The sequence below is a fragment of the Hemiscyllium ocellatum genome, chromosome 5 (genome assembly GCF_020745735.1).
Source record: "Hemiscyllium ocellatum isolate sHemOce1 chromosome 5, sHemOce1.pat.X.cur, whole genome shotgun sequence".
Lineage (NCBI taxonomy): Eukaryota > Metazoa > Chordata > Chondrichthyes > Orectolobiformes > Hemiscylliidae > Hemiscyllium > Hemiscyllium ocellatum.
This window is the reverse complement of record NC_083405.1, coordinates 91289532-91313397: the sequence shown is the minus strand read 5'-3', so window position 1 is coordinate 91313397 and position 23866 is coordinate 91289532. Positions and strand designations below refer to the sequence as shown.

Below are 23866 nucleotides of genomic sequence, written 5' to 3'. Positions count from 1 at the left end.
TAATTAATGGACACTCACAGTGCTGTTACAGCACAGAGCAACAAATATACTAAACAATGAAGAAGATTCTCTCGACAGAGCTAAGTGATTCCACTGATCCCAAAGTGGAACAGCTGAAAGCTCTGCAGTCCAGCTCTTCCAGTCATGAATGGTGGTGAATTATTAAACAATTAACAGGAGCAGTAGGCTTAATGAACATACCCATTCTCAGTGATGGCAGCAGCCAGCATGTCAAATAAAAGACAAGACTAAAGCATTTATATTTGTCTTTGGCTAGAAGAGCAGAGAGGATGACCTAACTTGGCCTCTTTCTGCAGTACCAATTTCCACCCATGCCAGTTTTCAGCCAAATTGATTTATTCCAAGTGACTGCAAGAAGTTGGTGGACACATTGAGTTCAACAAAGTTTATGGACCCTGAAAACATCTCAGCTGTTGTGATGTGATTTGTGCTCTGGAAATTGTCATATCCTTTGCCAAGCTGTTCTTGTTCCAGAGCATTGGCAATTAACCAACAATGTAGAAATTGCACAAAAAGAACAGAACAAATTCAATCTGACAATATATTGAGTCTACCTCGAACCATTAGAAAAGTGCTGCAAGATGTTGGTGATTGTGCTATTGAGCAGGATTGATGTATGAGAGATTGAGTCAATTAGAATTGTATTCACTGGAATGAGAAGAATAAGGGAGAGTCTCACAGAAACCTATAAAATTTTTATAGGACTGCACATAGACAGGAAGGATGTTCCTGACAGTGGGGGAGACCAGAACTAGGGGCTCTAGTTTAAGGATAAGAATAAACTTTTTGGAACTGAAAAGAGGAGAAATTTCTTCACTCGGAGAGTGGTGAATCTGTGGACTCACTACTACAGAAAGTGAATTAGGGTGAAACATTATATATTTTCAAGAACAAGGTAGAACAAAGGAAAGCAAAGAAAATTTACAGTCCAGGAGTCGGCCCTTCAGCCCTCCAAGCCTGAGCTGATCCAAATGTACTGTCTAAACCTGTCGGCCATTTCCTGAGCATCTGTATGCCTCTATTCCCCACCTACTCATGCATTTATCCAGACGCATCTTAAATGAATCTACCGTGCCTGCCTCTATCACCTCTGCTGGCAACGCATTCCAAATGCCCACCACCCTGTGTGTGAAGTCCTTGCAGCATGTATTCCCCTTAAACTTTCCACCTCTCACCTTGAAAGAGTAACCTCTCGTTATTGAATCCTTTAGCCTGGGAAAAAGCTTGTTTCTGTCCACCCTGTCTATGCCCTTCATGATTTTATAAACCTCAATCAGGTCCCCCTTCAATCTCCATTTTTCTAATGAAAATAAACTTAATCTACTCAACCTTTCTTCATAGTTAGCACCTTCCATACCAGGCAACATCCTCGTAAACCTTCTCTGCACCCTCTCCAAAGCATCCACATCCTTAGTTCTGTGGCAACCAGAACTGTACACGGTGTTCTAAATGTGGCCAAACTAATGTATTGTACAATGTTAACATGATTTGCCAGCTCTTATACTCAATACCCCATCCAATGAAGGCAAACATACTATATGCCTTCTTGACCACTCTATCCATCTGTGCAGTAACCTTCAGGGTAGAATGGACCTGCACTCGCAGATCTCTCTGCTCATCAACTTTTTCCAAGGCTTTTCCGTTCATTGTATAATTCACTCTAGAATTAGACTTGCCTAAATGCACCACCTCACATTTGTCTGGATTGAAATCCATCTGCCACTTTTCTGCCCAACTCTCCAGTCTATCTATATCCTCCTGTATTCTCTGACAGTCCCTTATGCTTTCTGCTACTCCACCAATCTTCGTGCCATCTGCAAACTTGCCGATCAGACCAACAGTGCCCTCTTCTCGATCATTTATGTATATTACAAACAACAGTGACCCCAATACTGACCCATGTGGAACACCACTGGTCACCTTTCTCCATTTCGAGAAACTCCCTTCAACTACTACTCTCTGTCTCCTGTGCTCAACCAGTTCTTTATCCACCTAGCTAGAACACCCTGCTCACCATGTGACTTCACTTTTTCCATTAGTCTACAATGGGGAACCTTATCAAACACCTTACTAAAGTCCATGTATATGACATCAACAGCCCTTCCTTCATCTAACAACTTGGCCACTTCCTTGAAGAACTCTATTAAGTTGGTAAGGCATGATCTCCCCCGCACAAAACCATGTTGCCTATCACTGATAAGCCCTTTCGTTTCTAAATATAAATAGATCCTATCCCTCAGTACCTTCTCCAGCAACTTCCCCACCACCGACGTCAGGCTCACTGGTCTGCAGTTACCCGGAATACCCCTACTACCCTACTTGTACAGGGGGACAACAAGAGAAACCCTCCAGCACTTCACCTGTATTTAAGGATGCCACAAAGATATCTGTCAGGGCCCCAGCTATTTCCTCTCTCACCTCCCTCAATCCCATCCCGTCCTGGGGATTTGCCCACCGTAATAACCTCTAGACTACCCAACACATCTTCCCTACTAATGCCAACGTGATCCAGACTAATCAAACTTCTATCTCTAATCTCAAGATTCATCATATTCCTCTCCTCAGTGAACACTGATGCAAAGTAATAATTCAGAATCTCATCCATTCTCTCAGGTTCGGCATACAGCCTTCCTTTGTTATCCTTTAGTGGACCAATCCTTTCTCTAGTTACCCACTTGCTTCTTATATAAGAATAAAATGCTTGGAGATATAGCTCTTGCACCTGAAGGGATCATGGGATATTGGAGGGGGGGGGAATGGTGGGGGGTGGGTGGAGATGGGATTAGGGTATTGAGTTTAATGATTAGCCACGATCATACTAAATGATAGAAAGGGCTCATATTGAGTAGCAGATAATTGGCATAAATTTCATTATAGCACAAGAGCAGTAGATGTATGGGAACATCACCAGCTGCAAGTTCCCATCCAAGCTAAAACCTGTCCTGACTTGGAGCTGTATTGCTGTTACTTCACTGTCACTGGGTTCAAATCTTGGAACTCCTTTGCTAGCAGCACTGTGGATGTTCCTACATCTCAACAGCTGCAGCAATGCAAGAAGGTGGTTTTCAAATATCTTTTAGAATGCATTTAGCAATGGGTAGCAAATGCTAGCCAAGACAATAGTGCTCATATCATAAACAAGGAAAAGAATATTTTAAAAAAATACCAAGCAACTATGTTTTAAGATTGAGAAGCTGGTTGTAATTCTGAGTGATTGGATAGTTTTGTTAAGAATTCAGTTTACTTTGGCTGAGGACTATCAGCCTGAAGTCGGCTTATTAACTATGACACTGTGATAACTTTGTTGTGCTTGCTCCACTATTTTTTATCAATATTTTCCCTCATGGTAAGTGTTGTGACCTTAGCCACGAACGACTTTTATTCGGAGTTATGCTTATGCTTTTGAATATGAATTGATTTTTAAATTCCTAATTTGGAGGAGAGCAATAATTTTAAACGTTATCGGCCCTCAATATGCCTTGATGCCTTCATAGGAGAAGAGACTAACAGTTAACATAAACCTTAATCCAAAAATCTGTTGTCAGCAGAAATCAGTGAAAAGGTAGTCAGAATCTGATTAAAGGTCAGAAAAGGGAGCTATCCATGAATATTGAGAGTACTGTGCATTATCAAAGTTGAGATGCTGCAAATATGAAAGGAAATGACAAGATATAAGACAGGCTAAAAATTGATAAAGAGTATGCTGCCCAGTCAGTGTGAAGGAAACTCCAGCTGTATGAGCCAAAGACAATGGAGTGAAGTGGAAATGTGATTCAAGGTGGAATTTGGGTGCAAAGGAAGACAGTAGTATTGCAAGAAGGAAGTGCTCCAGAATGAGAGGTGAGTTGGAGAAGATAAAAGGCGTGGGCTGTGAGGACGACCTACAGTGAGACCAGCAGTGGAATGTAGTCACAAACTACAGCACGGTATGAGTGCAGGGAAAGAAGCTAATTAGTGGGCGGGATTGATGAACATTTCTGGCTTTTAAAGTGAAAGTAAGGTCATAATTTTGTATTTAGGCTTTCTGTGTTTATCTTCTCACTTTTCTTAAAAATAACTGGCTCGGTATAAGATTGAGAATGGTCATTTTCTTGCTCTAAAGAAAATCATTTCAGGTAAGTATAAAGAGGAGAAAATCTAGATGAATTAAGTTATAAATTAAATGAAATAGAATAGCAATGGGAGGATGGATGATGTGTTGCTGCTGCAGCATGTGGAAGCTGCTGGACACCAAAGTGACCCAGAATAAATACATCTGTATTCAGTGTTTGCACCTCAAGGGACTTTGGATCTGAGTTGAGAAGCTGGAATCTGAGCTGCAGACAATGTCCCACATCAGGGAAGGGAAACCTTACACTAGAAGGCAGTCACATCCCTCAGACAAGGTTGTTCAGATTTGGTCTGTGATCAAGGACATGGCTGTAGGTGAGGCAGGAATGGGGATTCAGAAAGATGCAGTTCAGGAGCTTTGGCCACTACAATTATTCAGCAGCTATGTGGTTCTTGTATGCTGTGTAGATGAGAGTCAAAGCTGCAGGGCAGATGAGCAAACTGACCATGGAGGAGGAAATAGAAATGTGATTGTGATTGGAGATGGTAAAATTGGGGGCAGGTGGTGGATAGTTACTGTTCTCTGCATCTGTGAGTAGGGGACCCAAAGGTGGTGTTTGCCAGGGTTCTAAGAATATTTTCTCTGGGCTGGAGAAAAGAATCAGCTGTCATCATCAGGTTTATATCAGTGACATTGGAAAGGATGGAAAGGAGGTTCTGCTGAAAGAATTAAAAGTTAGAATTCACGTTAAAAAGCAGAATCTCCAATGTAATAATCTCTGCAATACTACATGAATCATGAACAAACTGGCAAAGGATAAAAAACGTCAAGGATGAATATTCTATATGGCTCAAAGCCTGTTATGAGTGGAATGGTTTTCAGTTCATAGGGAATTGGCACAAATACTGGGGTAAAATTGAGCTATTGACTTCACTTCAATTAAACTGGGACTAGAGTCCTGGTGAATCAAATTACTAGAGCTGTAGAGAGGCTTTTTATAAATAAAGGAGGGAAGTGTTTGGGAGATGTGAAGTGTAGACTTACAAATCAAAGGGATATGATGGCATTACAGAACAGCTACTTGGATAATGATACCCAGAGTGGGACATGAAGAGACAAAATGTGCAAACATAGAGAAACAGCAGGACATTGGGCCAAAGGGCGAAAACATGATAAAAAGGCAACATTTCATGATTGGGATGGGTTGGGATAGAGGGAAAGATTGAGTCTTGGGTGAGGGTATGAATGTACCAGGAGTACCCAGGAAAGGTGATGTGGAGATTAGGATTTGGGAGAGAACTGGAGGGAACGTAGAGGAAAGATGGACGGAGGTGGGGAAGAGAACTGAAGAGATGTGAGCCAGGGGCAGTGCAGATGGAAGACAGAGGGGAGCAGTTCTCTTGGGTCCTGGGCCCTCCTTGTTGCTACTCCTACCCCCAGGTTTCTGGACTCACTTTCCTTCTCCCTCTATCCGATGTCTGGCATCCCTCTCCCCGCCTCTGAAGCCCAGTTCAAATTCATACATACTTTGCTGCACATGCGCATAATGTCACATAAAGTTTACATGATGACATCAGTGCTTAAAACTGTGCCTTCCACAATAAGAGCTCATGCGTACTTGCCCATGGTTCCCAATGCGAACAAATATTTCCAAAAGGAATTACAAGGCTATGAAGAAATAATGGGAAGGTGAGGACAGTCACAATGGGCGAATTGGTCTCCTTTCATTTTCTGAAGAAGTTTTGAAGAAACTTTGGCTATGATACATTGATTAATGCATTCGATGCATCCATTAGTCCCAAAAGAAACTTCGTTATATAGCTGGCTAGATTTGATCAGCCATCTCAGTGTTCAGGAGAATCAATAGCCTTTTTAATAGATATATGTCATCTAGCTGGATGTTAAAAAATAAGGAGCTTTGTAGGATGAATCAATTAGAACTGTATAGTAGGCAGTGTTGGCATGTTAATGATCATGGTCTAATATTCAATCAATTGTCAGTGATTGATTAACTCTGTGGGTTAGATTTTTTTAAACCGTAAAATGCAACAAGCTATGAAGACACACTACATTCCATGATTTCTTTGTCTGCGTCTTGCAAAGTGACAAATTGACAAACTGTCAGGCACAGTCATGACTTTGTATGAAAGGACTGTGCAGTTGTCACTACTACCAATACTGTCATGGAGTACGCAAATTAGTGAAGGGGAGGTCAAATATGTTTTTTTCCTTTTAGTTGGTTCCTAATGGCCTGTTGCAGATTCAGTTTAGTCACTATGTCCTTTAGGACCAAGTCAATCAATATTAGTTGTACTGAGTTACTCTTGGTGGCAGAGTTAAAGGCTGCTGTGCAACTGAATGGCTTGCTGGGGCATTTCAGAGGGCATTTAAAATTTAACATTTTGCTGTGGGTTATGCGTTATATTTAGCCCAAAAAATGTAAGGATGGCAGATTTCCAACCCTTAAGGAAATGTTGAGTTAGAGGGTTTTTGTTTAGCAAAGATTGTTAATAGCTTAATGATGACCAATAAAAGGCAAAGTCACCATAGTCTCACCAGACCATATGGCTGGTCTCTCAGAGAGAGAAGACTAGTGGTGGTTTAACCTAAGGGTCACCATGTCTTAGGTAAGGGGAGAGGTTGAGAAGATCAGGCATTCATAGTAACTTCAGCCATGCAGGCATTGAAACCAAGCTGTTGGTGCCACCCTGCAGTGCAAACCAGCCCTCCAGCCAATTAAACTAACAGACCTATATCTAGGCTTACTCATTGAAGTTAAATTCTAACAATTGCCATGGTGGGATTTGAACCCAGCCCCCAAAGTATTAGTTTGAATTACTTTGAATTGCTAATCTAGAGATGTTACTACTATGCCATCCCTTATTGGTTGACCAGCATAAACCTCAGCATGGCTTTATCCTAGATTTCTTAAAAACAAAGGCAATATCATGCATAGGAATAGTGATGTAACAATACTTGGGAATCAAAGGTGCATGAAAATATTTACAATTGAGGAATCACCCCATATGGATGAAATGAATTATCCCATATGGCTAAAGGAGTAGCTTAAATACGAAGAGGACATATTGAAGTTTGCTGGATTCACGTTTGTATCCCTCATAATCAAGGTCTGACCATCAGAGCTTAGTGATCATGCATCTCTCCTTAACTCTGACTGCAGCATCTTGCCGACTCTATAATTTACAACTAAGGGATTTAACATAAATTTGTTTGAAATAATTTTTAGCTATCCTGCTAAACCTTTTACAGAAATTGTTCTGGTTCTGTTCGTTGAGCTGGGAATTTGTGTTGCAGACGTTTCGTCCCCTGTCTAGGTGACATCCTCAGTGTTTGGGAGCCTCCTATGAAGCGCTTCTGTGATCTTTCCTCCGGCATTTGTAGTGGTTTGAATCTGCCGCTTCCGGTTGTCAGTTCCAGCTGTCCGTTGCAGTGGCCGGTATATTGGGTCCAGGTCGATGTGCTTATTGACTGAATCTGTGGATGAGTGCCATGCCTCTAGGAATTCCCTGGCTGTTCTCTGTTTGGCTTGTCCTATAATAGTAGTGTTGTCCCAGTCGAATTCATGTTGCTTGTCATCTGCGTGTGTGGCTACTACAAGGATAGCTGGTCGTGTTGTTTCGTGGCTAGTTGGTGTTCATGGATGCAGATCATTAGCTGTCTTCCTAGCTGCAACCACTAGGACTCATAACAGCATACAAACCAACGGCCACTCTCAGACAACAACTCACCAGAATGAAGGACCCGATACCCAGCATGAGCAAAACCAATGTAGTGCACAAAATCCCATGCAAGGACTGCACAAAACACTATATAGGACAAACAGGAAGACAGCTAACGATCCGCATCCATGAACACCAATTAGCCACGAAACGACATGACCAGTTATCCTTAGTAGCCACACACGCAGATGACAAGCAACATGAATTCGACTGGGACAACACTACTATTGTAGGACAAGCCGAACAGAGAACAGCCAGGGAATTCCTCGAGGCATGGCACTCATCCACAGATTCAATCAATAAGCACATCGACCTGGACCCAATATACCGGCCACCACAGCGGACAGCTGGAACTGACAACCGGAAGCGGCAGAGACAAACCACTATAAATGCCGGAGGAAACATCACAGAAGCACTTCACAGGAGGCTCCCAAGCACTGAGGATGTCATCTAGACAGGGGATGAAATGTCTGCAACACAAATTCCCAGCTCGGCGAACAGAACCACAACAACGAGCACCCGAGCTACAAATCTTCTCACAAACTTTGAATTTTACTGTAATAATATTTGGAATTAAAAACTGGATCTTCTTACTGAGGAGAGATGCCTGATTCCGTCAACATCTGGGACATTATAATCTGTCTGAAACTTATTAAACCAGGTAATTGGAGGATGGTATTATTCTCTGCTGGCTTCTTTCCATTGTGGGGAGGAAAATCAGACTTTCAGATCTATCCTGGTTCTTTAGTTTTGTCTTTCTTAACCTCAAGTTGATAGCAACCATCTGAAAGTATGTCAGATTTGGAATAGTTCGCCAGAGGGACTAGGAGTATAGTGTAAAAGATCTATTTATTTTCGATCTTTAAGTAGAGAAGGATTCATTTCCTGACAATGGCACGAAAGCCCAGATTCAAGTCTCCAGAAGCACCAGCTTCTGATTAGGCTTTGTATTCTTAATAATAGCACGGTAAGAGGCCATTCACCTGATCACATTAGAACTCCATCTATTTAATATTGAACTTTAGACATTTCTTGTAAATTTTATGTTAAATCTGAGCCAAGGTTAGGTCCTGATAAAACTGGTCATATATTTCCATTAGGAAGTTTGAATGGTTTGAATGAAAATAATCCTACTCCCACAACTCCAGAAGATCAATTATAGTCTTTGAAACTGAAGGCTTTATGCTAATGAGCCTTTTGAACCCATGGCAAAGCTAATTCCCAGAATAAGTAGATGAAAATTACCTCTCTTTGCTTCTCTAATTTATTTTTAGAGTCAACCTATGAACATACTATACTAATCTTCTCACTTGCATTATTAAGATGACATCCATCATAAATGCTGCTTTCCTCCTTCATTCTACTCTCTATCTTTTTCTCATTTAGAGAGTTCTGGCTTTCATTACTCCACCTTTCCCCATTGCAGAAATATATCTCAACTGCATCTGAACTGCGTACACCACTGTTTCATTGCTATCTCCCTGCCTGATTCTTATTTGCCATGGACCGAATTGTTCTCAAGGCACTGACTTGACTGCTCAGCAATTATGTTTTTTTGCTCTTGATGGCATAATGAACCTCATCTTAGGTCCCATTCAGCTGCTAAATTTGTTTGAACTGCCTTTGGAATAGTAGAACAGCATTCGAAATGGCTCCATGAGGATATTACTCATAGTTCTGTTCAGGCACAACCTGCCCCAGTCTGTTTGGTTCCACCTCTCTCAAAGTTGATCCCAATGTCCCAGAAATCAAAAACACTCCTTTTAGCATCATCGCCTCAACCACAATTTCATCTGCTGTACCTTCTATTTCAACACTCACGAATGTGTGGTATTGGAGTAAGTGGAAATTATTATCCTTGTAGTATGGCTTTCTAGTTGTCTTCCACACTCCTTAAAATCTGCTTTCAGGGCCTTAACCCTTTTTCTACTTTGCATTTCTTCTTATCTTTGAGGTTCACCATCCATTTTGGAGACAGGAATAACATTAAAAAAAATCTAAATTTATATTACTGAAAACTGCTTTTAAGGAATCTGTTTACTCATCCAGTGAAAGCTTTTAAAAGTCAATTCACTATTCCTGTGATTTCTCTCGGAAGATCGTATCTTATTTCCAGCCTATGTCCCTTAGCATGGAAACAGTGGATTGATTGCTCTTGCTCTGTAATTTAAAATTGTATGATTCCATAACTCTACCAACCATTCTCCTTGTGTCAGATCTAGTTTTCCAATTGCATTGTATGACAGACCTATCGAATCTATAAGCCTAATTTGAATACCACGTCTTTGAGTTGGGAATGTGAGTCTGGATAAACATAATTTTTTAAAACTGTCTCTAACAGCTCCTTCTTATACTTTCAGCCCCTGCAGAAATGATTTAAATTAAGCAGTAATCTGTGCATTCTCAATAATTTAACTGCTGCAATGCTACAATGAATCCTGTAAAGAGATTTACACTTTGTTTTGTTGCATAAAGTAATAGAGATTGCTTCTTAGATACCCTTGATGGGTTTGTGGAGATGTGTGTGCTGAAAGAAGGTGAATATATGATTAAGTGTAGATTGCAAATGCTGAGATATATTCATCAGAAACCTTAAATGCTCTAGCAGGAAGAAAAGTTCTAATATGAAGAGTTTGCTTGAATGGCAAGCAGAGAAACTCACTAAAAGTGAAAGAAGTTCTGCTCATTCTCTTTCTGATAATTAATTTTGTAGCTCATTGCAATCATATTTCATAAACAATCAGACTTTATAAACATTTTAAAGCTCAGACATTACAGCTGTTACATAGGGATGAATATTACCATAAGCTGTGGTGTGAATAAATCAAATGTATGGAACTTGGGCTGTGTAAAATCATTGTCAGGAGAATATTTGACAGTGAGCGTCATTCTCATAACAGATCCCTCACAATTTAGGATTATAAATGTATATGCTGTTTCTGTGATAAGCATTGGAGGCAAATTTAATATTTAGAGCAATTACTATCCACTGCAAGAGACATGTCCAATATCCAATCAACAAAACCAAAAAACTGATCATTTACTTCAAAAAGAAGAGAGAAGAACATGCCCCCATCTACAGCCATGGAATGGAGGTTGAGAGGGTGGAAAATGTCATGTTCTTAGGAGGGATGACAACCATTTCACTTAGATGCAATAGCCAAGAGGCACAACAATGCCTCTTCTTCCTCAGAAAATTTGGCAAATCCACAAGGTCACTCACCAACTTTTACAGATGCACCATTGAAAGCAAACTGTCCGGGACTGGTATGGCAATTGCTCTGACCAGGACCATAAGAAACTACAGAAGGTTGTGTGCACAACCCAGACCATCACAGAATCCAACCTCCCATGGACTCTGTTTGCATGGCCCATTGCAGCAGAAAGGCTTAACATCATCAAAGAACTATTACACCCCAGCAACGCTCTCTTACAACCTCTTCTGTCAGGCAGAAGATACAGAACCTGAACACATGCACCAGCAGATTCAAGAACAGCTTCATCCCGGTCATTATTAGCCTGATAAATAAACTCCCTAGCTTCAAATAATGCTGAGCTTGCTAATGTTGATCTTGCCTAGCACACGCCCTGTGCAATGTAACTTCTGCCTGTTTCTTTTTTCACTCTATGATCCGTATGTCCTTGCTTACTATGATCTGCCTGTACTGCTAACAAACAAAGCTTTTCACTGTCCTTCAGTACACATGACAATAAATCAATTAATCAATATATGTATCAGCTGCTAAAGTATGATGATGCTACGTGTCACCATTGAAGCAGTGATTGGAATGTATCACGTAATGTCTGTCAAGGTTGTTTGATTATTTTGAATACATGACTTTTACCATTGCCAAAGGGTAATTAGAAGATGGGGTGCAATTGAATTTTCAGAAAGTTTTGATAAGATTGCACATACGAGGTAGTAAATAAAATTAGAATACACGGGGTTGAGGGGGGAAAGTGCAAACAAAGCTTGACAACAGAAAGCAGAGAGTAGGAATAGGCAGATCATTCTCTGGATGAAGCCATTACTAGTGTGGTACAAGGATCAGTCTAGGTGACCGATTTTCATAAACAATATTGTGGTTTGGATTTGCAGATTGGAAAAACATTGTGAAGAGGATACAAGAAAGCACCAGGAGAACTTAGGGAAGTGAAGTGAATAGGCTATTCTGTGTAGAAGGAATAAATTGCAAACTAGTTTGTAGTTATTCACTTTGGCAGAAATAAAGCTAAAATATTTCTTAACTGCTGAGAAGTTAGCAAATTTGGATATCCAAAAGTATCTGGGCATCCTTGTTCCTGAGCCACTAAAAACGAGCATGCAGGTGTAGCAAGTAATTAGGAAGGTCATCTACATTTTGGCATTCATTTCCAAAAGATTTGAGTACAGACATGGAAGATGCTCCTGTTGTTTAGGATCTGGTGAGATGTTACCTGGATTAAGATGGACAATTTTGGAATCCTTTCTTAAGGAAGGATATACTTGCCATAGAGTGACTGCAATCAAAATATACCAGATTAATCGTCGGATGATGGGATTGTTTTATGAGGAGAGATTGAGAAACTGGGTCTGTATTTTATACAACTTGAAAGAATGAGAGGTGATGTCATTGAAATGTCCAAAATCCTTGCAGGGCACGATAGGGTGGATACAGGTGGTTTTTCCAGCTGGGGCCCTAAAACCAGGGAAATAAATTCAGAATAATGGCAGGCCATTTAGGATTCAGATAAAGAGGAATTTCTTCACTCAAAGTATGGTGAGTTTGGCATGCCCTGTCCCAGAGAGCTGTGGAAACATGATCATGGAGCAGGTTCAAGGTAGAAACCTGGAGACTAATGACTATAACAGACAGAGATATACTGCAAAAGAAAGCATTAAATAGTTGATCAGCCATGATTTAAAAAGGTGGGGCAAGCTTAATGGGCTGAATGATCTGCACATTTTTCTACATTTCTATCACTTATGATAACAAGTTACTCAGGAGCAGTCAACCATGTTCAACTTCATGTTTGTTACTCCAACTCAACAACAACTTCCACACACTGTGCTGTCTCACCCTTATGGTCATCAGCTTCTTTGCTACTGGGATTTTTCAGAAACTCAGGCTGTGTTAGCTATTTGTAGCCTTTGGAAGTACGCTTTACTTTATGCATTGTGAAAGAATGACAGTCAATAAGAGTTGAGAGTCATGTTGAGATCATACAGGACAGTGGTGAGGCTTATTCAGGGATACTGTCTCTAGTTCTGTTGCCCAATTATAGGAAGGATATTATTAAGCTGGAGAGGGTTCAGAAGATATTTATCAGAATGTTTCCTGGTATGGAAGGTTTGAGTTATAAAGAAAGGCTGGATAGGCTGGGATTTTCTTGCACTGGAGTATTGGAGGTTGAGAGGTCATAGAGTGGTAGAGATGTACACATGGAAACAGACCCTTTGGTCCAATTCATCCATGCTGATCAGATATCCCAACCCAATCTAGTCCCACCTGCCAGCACCTGGCCCACATCCCTCCAAGCCCTTCCTATTCATATACCCATCCAGATGCCTGTTAAATGTTGCAATTGTACCAGCCTCCACCACTTCCTCTGGCAGCCCATGCCACACACGCACCACCCTGTGCGTGAAAAAGTTGCCCCTTAGATCTCTTTTATATCTTTCTTCACTATCCTATCTACCTACGACTCCACTTTCAAAGAGCTATGAATCTGCATTCCAAAGTCTCTTTGTTCAGCAACACTCCATAGACCTTACCATTATGTGTTTTTTTTATAGATATTTTTATTGGAAATTTAACATTTTTACAAGTTTACAAAAATAAACAAAACTCTCAAGTACAAACATTGATATACAATTAAATCTTAAATAAATAATAACCAAAATTTAACAAAAGAAAAATACCGAGAGAAAAAAAACAAAATTCAACTAACTACTACTCTAACCCACAACTAACCAGAGTGTATAATCAAGCCTCTTACATTATTCAAATAAGAGAAAGAAAATAAAAACCAACGGATAACACAGAAGTTGGATAGTGAGATACATGCTCGGAATATGTTAACATCAAATGTAACAAAACCCGTATTCGTGCAGGATTCCTCTCCCAAGGGGCCCCGGACCAGCCTGATTCGCAATCTCAATTAAATAAAAGCTCTTGTTAGGATGGCTGAAATATCTGTATTTAAATAATTCAAGAAGGGCTGCCATATTTTATGAAATAATTCGGTCTTTTGGTGCACCATATTTGTAAGGAAGTCAAGGGGAATATATTCCATAAGTAATCTGTGCCAATTTGAAAGTCCAGGGGGGCCCTCAGCCACCCAGTTCATCAAAATATTTTTCCTTGCACAGAAAGAGAGAATAGAAAATAGTCTCTTCCCGTGCGTATCCAGGGAGGAAAAGTTCGAAAAGCCCAAAAGGAGAGATACAGGGTCCACTCTAATTTCCATTCCTAAAATATCTGTCAGGGCACTTGCTACTTTAGTCCAATATCTATGGATCTTATGACAAGTCCATAGGCAATGTACCAGAGTGCCCACCTCTATTTTGCATTTGGGACACATTGGAGATGCTCCTGCCTTAAATTTTGCCAATCGATCCGGTGCTATATGGGCCCTATGAAGTATCTTCAGCTGAATGGCCTGAGTTCTGTTGCAGATATTGATTCTGCTGGCGTTTTCCCAAATATCATTCCACGTTTCTATAGAGATTTCTAGTCCCAAATCCTGATCCCATGTTTTAAGCAGATTGTCCATATCCCCCGATACTTCATCATGTAGTAAATGATAAATAGTACTGACAGAGGGTACCCCCATTGGTTGTAGTACTCTACATTCTATATCTGATTTATAAGGACTATATAATAACGTAGTCTTCTTCTGTATATATTCTCGAATTTGGAAGTATCGAAAGAGGTCTCCATTAGGTAATCCAAATTTCTGACGCAGCTGTTCAAAAGACATCAGGACCCCATCTTTAAATAGGTCCCCTAGACATGAGATACCCCTGGATCTCCAGAGTTTAAAAGTGGCATCTGTAAACCCCGGTTGAAATCCCCATGCTCCCACTATCGGAGCATAGGGGGATGTTTTATGTGAGTTGCCCTCATTTTGCCGCATTATATTACAAGCTTTAATTGTGTTTAGTATTATAGGGTTTTTACAGTGATCCGTGATGATTTTCCTCTTGTCTGAAAATAAAAGGTTAATAAGTGGGCATTTTACTTGAGAAGCCTCGATGTCCAGCCAGATGATTGCAGGTCAGACAAGACGCAATCAGCTATGTAACTTAATAGGGAACTTAACTGATATTTCCTAAAATCTGGGAAGTCCAATCCTCCCCTTGCCTGTGGAAGCTGCAGCTTCTTCAGCTTAATGAGGGGCTGTCTATGATTCCAGATAAAGGAACCCAACCAGCCATATAATTTATGTAGTGCCAGCCTTGGCAGCATCACTGGAAGCATTCTCATGGGGTATAGGAGACGGGGCAGGACATTCATTTTAATTAGTGCTATTCTACCCAGCCAGGAAATTGGAAGGTCTCCCCATCGCTGGAGGTCCTGCCTTAAACTTTCCAGTAAATGCACAAAGTTAGCCTTGTCTAACTGACCAAATACTGGGGTAATAAAAATGCCTAAATATAAGAAACTCTCCAGGGACCACTGAAAGGGAAAGTGGGATCTGTCCACTAAGTGGGGTATCATAGCAAGGCCACCCATTGGCATAGTCTCTGATTTTGAGAAATTAATTTTATAGCCTGAGAATGCGCTAAATGTATTAATAACTTGGATTAAGCGAGGTACGACATCAGAGGATTACTGAGGAATAGAAGAACATCATCTGCGTAAAGGGTAATTTTATGTTTACCTGTACCAATCCTCGGGGTCGTTATATTAGAATCAGCCCATATAGCTTCTGCTAGTGGTTCAATTATTAGCATAAATAACAATGGCGAGAGAGGACATCCCTGATGGCAGCCCCTACCCACACTGAAGCTATCCAAACCTAATCCATTGGTAACCACAACTGCTTTGGGATCACTATACAATATTGAGACCCATTTGGTAAACACCTTTCCAACACCAAACTTTTCCAATGTGTAAAACAAATATGACCATTCAACCCTATCGAATGCCTTTTCCGCGTCTAATGAGACTACTACTCCTGGTATCTTTCCCTGATGGCAGGCTTGAATCATATTCAAAACCCTTCTAATATTATTGGATGATCTACGGCCCTTGATAAACCCTGTCTGATCCTCCTTTATGAGATGTGGCAATACCCTTTCTAGTCTCAATGCTAACGTTCTAGAAAGGATTTTAAAATCTACATTTAGCAAGGATATTGGTCTGTATGACACGCAATCTTCTGGGTCCTTTCCTTTTTTAAGGATAAGAGAGATATTTGCCTCTTTCAATGAAGGCGGGAGACAGCTCTGACTGAATGTGTAGTTATACATTTCCATAAGTGGACCAGCCAATATTCCTGTAAATTCTTTATAGAATTCAGCTTGAAAGCCATTTGGGCCAGGTGCTTTACCGCTCTGAAGTTGTCTGATTGCGTCAAGTATTTCTTGGATTGTTAGGGGAGCATTTAAGACCGATACCTGTTCTGGAGTTAGGTCTGGAAAGGTCAAATTCTTAAAAAAATGATTGCATCTTCCTAGCCCTGTCTTCACAATCCTGCGATTTATATAAATCAGAATAAAATTTTCTAAAGATTGCGTTAATCCTTTTATGATCATGAGTCAAAATACCCGTACTTTCCTTGATAGATATGATAGTTTGAGGAGCCTTTCTTTTCTTTGCAAGAAATGCTAAGTATCTACCCGGTTTATAGCCAAATTCATATAACCTTTGTTTTGCAAATAATATTTCCCTCTTAGCCATTTGGGTAAGCGTGGTGTTTAGAGCTGTCCTAAGGGCCGTAATCCTTTGCAATTTGATAATAGAAGGTCTATCAGTGTATGCTGTTTCAGCTGCTTTTAAGCGAGCTCCGAGCAGACCCTTTAATTTTTTTCTGGGTCGCTGAGTTTGAGATGATCAAACCTCGTGCGTAAGCTTTGATGGTCTCCCACATCATTGATGGGTTGCTAGCCTTACCTGAATTAATTTCTAAAACAGTTTTAAATTCTTGAGAGAAGTACTTTACAAATTTACTATCTTTCATCAGGAAGGGGTCCATACGCCAATGCTGAGGGGATGTCCCATTGTTCTTCGCCTTGATCGGAAATTGCTATACTACCTATTTTACAGAATGATATGGAATTTTTAAAAATCGAGGGGGCAAAAAACATATCAATTCTGGTGTGACATTTATGTGGATTGGAGTAAAAAGAAAAATATCTGCCCTGTGGATGAAGACATCTCCATACATCTACTAATCCTAATTCTTTGTTCAAATCCATCAATTGTCTAGATCTGGGAGATACTCCTGCAATACTCTTGGGAATCCAATCTATTTCTGGATCCATAATACAATTAAAGTCTCCCCCTATAATTGTATGACGGGTACCGAGAGCCATCAATTTTCAGAAGGCTTCCGTTATAAATTTAAAAGGATGTGCCGGGGGGCAATACAAATTTAAAATCCCATATTCCTCTCCATTTGTAAGGGCTTTAATCAGAATATATCATCCAGATTTGTCTTTTATCTGATTTAGGATTTTGAAAGGGAAATTCTTCTGAATAAGAATAACAACTCCCCTGCTTTTTGAGCTAAAAGAAGAAAAAAAGGCCTGATCAAATCCACCCTGTCGTAATTTCAAGTGTACTTTATCCAACAAGTGTGTCTCCTGTAGGAGAGCTATATCGACCCTTTCTTTCTTGAGATTTGATAATATTTTCTTCTTTTTGACTGGCAAATTACTCCCCTTGACATTCTAGGTGCACCACTTAACCAACTGATCAACCATAATTGTCCGGGCAAATCCGATACCCTTTGGGAGGGGAAACCCTATCCAGAACATCCCAAGCATAGAACATACAAAATTCATAAAAATAAAGGCTCTCTAATACACTCACAACAGTATAATAAAAAACTAATTCTAAATAAAAAAATGTATTTAAATGGAGATTTTCCCTCTTGTTTCCCAGGGAGTATCACTTCCTTTCCAAAGGTCCATCGTATCCTCTCCCAACCAGTGCCCCACCCTTGACCCAGGCACTCCTCAATAGGATGAGGAAAATTCAAATATACTACAGAGTTAGAGTTAACAGTGAGCATCCTACCCCCACCGCACCCCCCCACCCCCACCCACACCAACACCTGGATATATTTGGTAATGTTAATACCATGTATAAACATACATAACTATAAAATTACAACCTCAACAAGTAATAATTAAATATAATAATACAAAATAACAAGGGAAAACAACCCTGCTCCTAGAGACAGAGGTAAAATAGAATAAGGTAACCACCTCCCCCCACAAACATTAACTAGACACCCCGGCCTATATATATATAAAATAAAAAAAAAACCCAATGGGGGGGAGAAAATCGTTAAGTAGAGAACAAATAAATAAATCCCTCTCCACATCCCCCAAGATAATATTAAACAGAAAGGTAAAAAAAAAGGGGGGATATGAACTGGAGTGGGGGGAAGGCAAGCCAAATCAATTATCTCTTACAATTTATCTAGTGGGCGGCACAGTGGCACAGTGGTTAGCACTGCTGTCTCACAGCGCCTGAGACCCTGGTTCAATTCCCGAACCAGGCGACTGACTGTGTGGAGTTTGCACGTTCTCCCCGTGTCTGCGTGGGTTTCCTCCGGGTGCTCCGGTTTCCTCCCACAGTCCAAAGATGTGCGGGTCCGGTGAATTGGCCATGTTAAATTGCCCGTAGTGTTAGGTAAGAGGTAAATGTAGGGGTATGGGTGGGTTGCGCTTCGGCGGGTCGGGTTGACTTGTTGGGCCGAAGGGCCTGTTTCCACACTGTAAGTAATGTTATCTAAGAGAGTCCAAAAATTCCTTGACCTTTTCCGGCGATCCGAAGTTATACATGGATCCTTCATGGTTAAAGCGTAGCATCGCTGGGTAGCGTAAGGGGTACTGAATAATTAAGTCCCTTAAACACTTCTTTGCCTCATCGATTGCCTTCCTCTTTCGGACCAGAGCTGGGGAAAAGTCCTGGAATAACATGATCTTGGATCCTTTATAGATCATGGGTTGGGGATCTTTTCCAAGATTTCTAGAGGCTTCTCGGAGTATCTGCCTCTCCTTATAGCTCTGCAGCCGGAACAGGACCGGGCGGGGGCACTGGTTCGAGCTAGACCCGCGTACTGCAACCCGGTAGGCCCATTCTACCCTTACCTGGCCTGCTACTGTGGAAGCCACTGTTCAAGGAATGCTGTAAGCCGGCCTTCCTCTTCCTGTTCAGGAAGGCCTAGCAAACGAATATTTTTTCTACGACCTTGATTCTCAACGTCGTCAATGTGGTTCTCTAAGGTCCGGACTCACTGTTCGAGTCCGGACCCGATCCACGGCCGATTGTGCTGTAGTTTTGGAGGTCGCGGCCTTTAGCTCCGCCCCTCTGACTCGGCACTCAATTTTCTTAATGTCTTGGTCGTGCTTTTGCTGCGCGGCCGAGACTGAGTCCCATCAACTTCGGGATTCTTCAATAAAAGTGTCGATTTTCGCATCCAGTTTGGAGATGATTTCCACGAGGCTCACCTCCGTAGGTAAGTCCCCCGGGGCGGCTGCGGAGGCCTCTGCTGCAGCTGGAGAGGGTGGGGGAGGGGTTCCTGTCTGCTGAGACCTGCAGACTCCCTTCCCTTTTGTCATTTTTACTGAAGATTAAATTGTTTAAATTAAATACTGAATTACTAATTAAATTAAACACCTATTTTAAATGATTTGGTGAGTGTGGTGGGGGTGGGTGACCCATTTTGCCCAAGTCTCGGGAGGAGCACTGTAGACTCAGACTTGCTGAGTCGCCGCCATTTTGGATCCCCCCCATTAAGTGTTTAAGTCCTGTTAAGATTTCCTTTTCCAAAATGCAGCACCTCGTATTTATCTGAATCAAACTCTATCTGCCACTCCTCAGATCATTGGCCCATCTGATCAAGATCCTGTTGTAATCTGAGGTAACCTTCTTCGCTGTCCACTACGCCTCCAATTTTGGTATCATCTGCAAAGTTACTAACTGTACCTCTTATGCTACCAGTGACCTGATAGAAGTTTATAAAATAGTGATGGGTATAGATAGGATTAATGATAATTGTCTTTTCCATATGATGGAGAATTTCAACTCCTGGGGGTACATTTTTAAGGTGAGAGGAGAGTGATTTAAAAAAAGAAATGAGGGGCAATTTTCTTTACACAGTGTGCGGTTCGCATGTGGAATGATCTTTCTGAGGATCTGGGTACAATTACAACCTTTAAAAGCCATTGGGATAAGTACATGAATAGGAAAGGTTTGAAGATATGGGTCAGGAACAGGCAGCTGGGGTTTAGTTTAGTTTGGGATTATGTTTGACATGGACTGTTTGGATCGAAGAATCTGTTTCCCTGCTGTATGTCTCTATGACTCTAAGATCTGAAGGTGAATTAATTTGATTTTTTTTGCGTACTAGTTGCATATCTACTTAATGTGTTTGTTTAATCTGTTGTGAATATCTGTTATAGTTCGGAATATGCCCTTAGTACTCTGTTAGTTGGGAGATGGCACAGGTGGAATATAAGGGGCCTATAAAAAATGCAATTCAACTTGAACCTGCGACTAACTTTTACAGGCCAGTAACAAAGCCAGGTATCTCCTTTGGTTGCTGTTGGTTTTAGAATAGCAAATACACAGGGCACAATGATCACACAAAAGATCGCTGGCACTGGATTCACCTGCACTATTTCACACCAAGAGTCTAGGAGGAAGTGGAGGGAGCGGGACTAAGGATCATTAAAGGGCATTTTGCTAATTGTAAGGATTGATTGTTTGTTGGGAATGCAGCAGAAATATTAAGCACTACAAGAGTTACTGTGTTCATAAGCAATAGGTGTCTGAGTAAATAATGTCTAAAGCTGCTTATCACAGTGACCAGGACAAAATCTGAATGCAACAATTCCTGATTGTACTAGGAGAAAGTGAGGACTGAAGCTGCAGGAGATCGGAGTCGAGAGTGTGGTCCTAGAAAAGCACAGCGGGTCAGGAACATTCAAGGAGCAGGGGAATCGATGTTTCGGGCATTCCTGATGAAGGGCTTATGCCTGAAACGTCAATTCTCCTGCTGCTCAAATGCTGCTTGACCTGCTGATTGTACTAGGTCCAGACATCCTGCCAACTGTACATTCCAAAGTTATTGCGAGCTTGAAAATAATAAAACGGTCTTTTTATACAGGATTGACACAAAATCTGCTTTCACGTAACCTTAGCAACTTATAAGTTGTGGTAGTTGCTGAATATCTCTCAAATTAGACACGGCAACCTACATAGGTCATCTGACATGATTCAAAGGAGCATTTGAGTAAGAAAGCAGATGACAGTCAGTGTTTGTGGAACCATTCCCCACAAAGAGAAGAAAAATTAAGGAAGACTAATGAACAAGAAGAAAAAATGTTGATAACGTAAATTTTAAAACAGTTTTACATTACAGTTGCAGACCTGCGAACATTAATATGGCAGCTAAAGTATAGCTACTCCTAACATTTCAAGTGCCTTCATTTCTCTAGCATGGAATTTATTTTAGTGACAGAGAGTTTGAATTCAAGATAATTTTTTTTAAACCCAGTCATTGCAGGAGACAGGGATCCTGGGATCTACAGGCAACCTAAAGGTTAATTTGAAAACTCATCCATACAAGTAGAGCATAATTGAAGATTAGAATGAAGACAGAGCCTGCGGCTGTCTCACAACGAGAAGTTAGGAGCAAACTCCCCGTATTACTGCTGACAGTCACTAATGTACAGTGAAGAGTGAGTTTCATGGTACAGTACCTCCAGTAACACATTCCAGGGTAAAAGAGATATCATCAATTGCAATATCGGTGAGGTCATCTCCACCCACTTCAGCTTCAAATAGGATGTTAAATGGATAGTTGTTGGAAATGATGACATTGGCATAAATCCAGTTGTCCTCCTTGTTCCCAGTCACTGACCACATCAACAAGGGCATTCCATGTTCTCCGGCACTGTATATCTAGAAAAGAAACGGTATTTCATAACCATTACCATGTTGACAGGGAACAGAATGGATTTGCTCATTTTTCATTTTTGGGTCACTGCTTTAAGCACAGTCTATCTTGCTTCTGAGCTGTTACCGCGTCTGGAATGCTAGACACATTTTCTGTGAATTTTCACCCGGAAGTTGTGAATTTGAACATTGCTCATTTTGATTTTTGCATCAAATCAACAATTAAGAATGGGAAAACTCCAAAAACAATTCAATCGCCGTGTTTTTTCTTTGCTTATTTCAGGGGAAGCTTAGCATTTCAAATAGATATTATTGGTCATACATTACAAACATCCATTCCAGGTTGAGTTTCACTTGACAGTAACACAGGTGAGAGAACTCGGTGACAGTGCATTCAATTTATAGAAACAGATTTTGGCTTTGGAAATCAATAAAAAATGGAAATAACTTGCACTACCATGAAAGAAAAGTGGTCTGTGGATTACAACAAATAGATTCCAACATAAAGAAAAATACTGCAAAATGTATGTGATTTTAAATAAAATTTATTGGTATGAATTTGAGACAGAGGAAAATCTTGCCAAATACCTGCCGTGCAGCCAGCACATATCAAAAAAACTGAAGTTGATGCCTGGATCATTTTTCTGTAATTTAGTGGCAGGTCTTATCTTGAGCATTATTTTAATCCTTTGGGGACACAAGTTGTTGTCTATGACCAAAAGCAGCACAATCATTAAAAGTAAAACTGTTTTCCCAATGATGATGAGAAAGTTTAAGTTGCGTAACCTCGAAATTTGATCGCAACCATCAGTGGATAAACAGAAGACGATACTGCAAATGATCTCGTTCACTCGGTGCAAAGACCATTGTAAAATTGGTCCTGGATCCCATTACAATGGATTAGGCAATTAACCAGTTTTATTTATGCTCCCTAACAGTGGTGCGTCTGCTTTAGTGGAGAAGTGGGACATCGGGAATGTCTGACAGATTTGTCAGCATGTGTGATGAAGGGCTCTTGCCTGAAATGTCAATTCTCCTGCACCTTGGATGCTGCCTGACCTGCTGTGCTTTTCCAGCACCACACTCTTGGCAGATTTCAAAGACAGCCTCCTGAAAGGGGAAGGATTATGGACAAGGTAAAATAATTGTGGAGGGAAATGGCTTCAAAATGTACTTGTCAAACTGTCGAGTTCTCTGTTGCCATATTTGAGGTGTAACTCTGGGGTGCCTACGGGTGGAGAAGGATTCTATTCCCTTGGGATCAAGCACTCCAGGCAGCTGCGCCGTCAGCTCTGACAACTCAGGCAATTGATTAAAATGTCTACTGAAAAGTTATTAACTCAGAACATTCACATTGTTTCCCTCTCCATTGATGCTGATTGACCTGCTAAGAAGTTGAATTTTTGTTTATTTCAGCTTTCCAGCATTGCTGGTGTTTTCTTTAGTGTTAGCTTTGAACTCACTGCCAATTTTATTCCAGAATTCACTACCATTTGTCCCCTGGATCTTATTCACCCTTGTTGCTTTCTAATTTTCTTCTCGTATTTGATCAGGTATTTGCCAAATGTAGTTTTCACAGCAACATCACTTTTCTCGGCCCTGTCACCATGTCTAATTTACACTGAAATTCCACATTTGGATAGAATTCGGGGTGGCATGATGGCTCAGTGGTTAGCACTGCTGCTTCATAGCACCAGGGTCCCAGGTTTGATTCCAGCCTTGGGCAACTGTCTGTGTGGAGTTTGCACATTCTCCCAGTGTCTGCATGGGTTTCATTGGGTGCTCTGGTTTCCTCCCACAGTCAAAAGATGTGCAGGTTAGTTGAATTGGCCATGCTAAATTGCCCATAGTGCAAGGTGCATTAGACAGAGGGAAGTGGGTCTGGGTGGGTTACTCTTCAGAGGGTCAATGTGGACTGTTTCCACACTGCA

General features: G+C 40.9%; 1 protein-coding gene across 1 annotated transcript in view; it reads right to left on the bottom strand.

Moving 5' to 3' along the window:
• malrd1 (MAM and LDL receptor class A domain containing 1) overlaps positions 1–23866 on the bottom strand; it is a 348342-nt gene that overhangs the window by 79931 nt on the left and 244545 nt on the right. The window contains exon 28 of the mRNA XM_060825709.1: positions 21740–21941. Coding sequence (XP_060681692.1) covers positions 21740–21941 — 202 coding nt within the window. The remainder of the gene's footprint in view (positions 1–21739; positions 21942–23866) is intronic.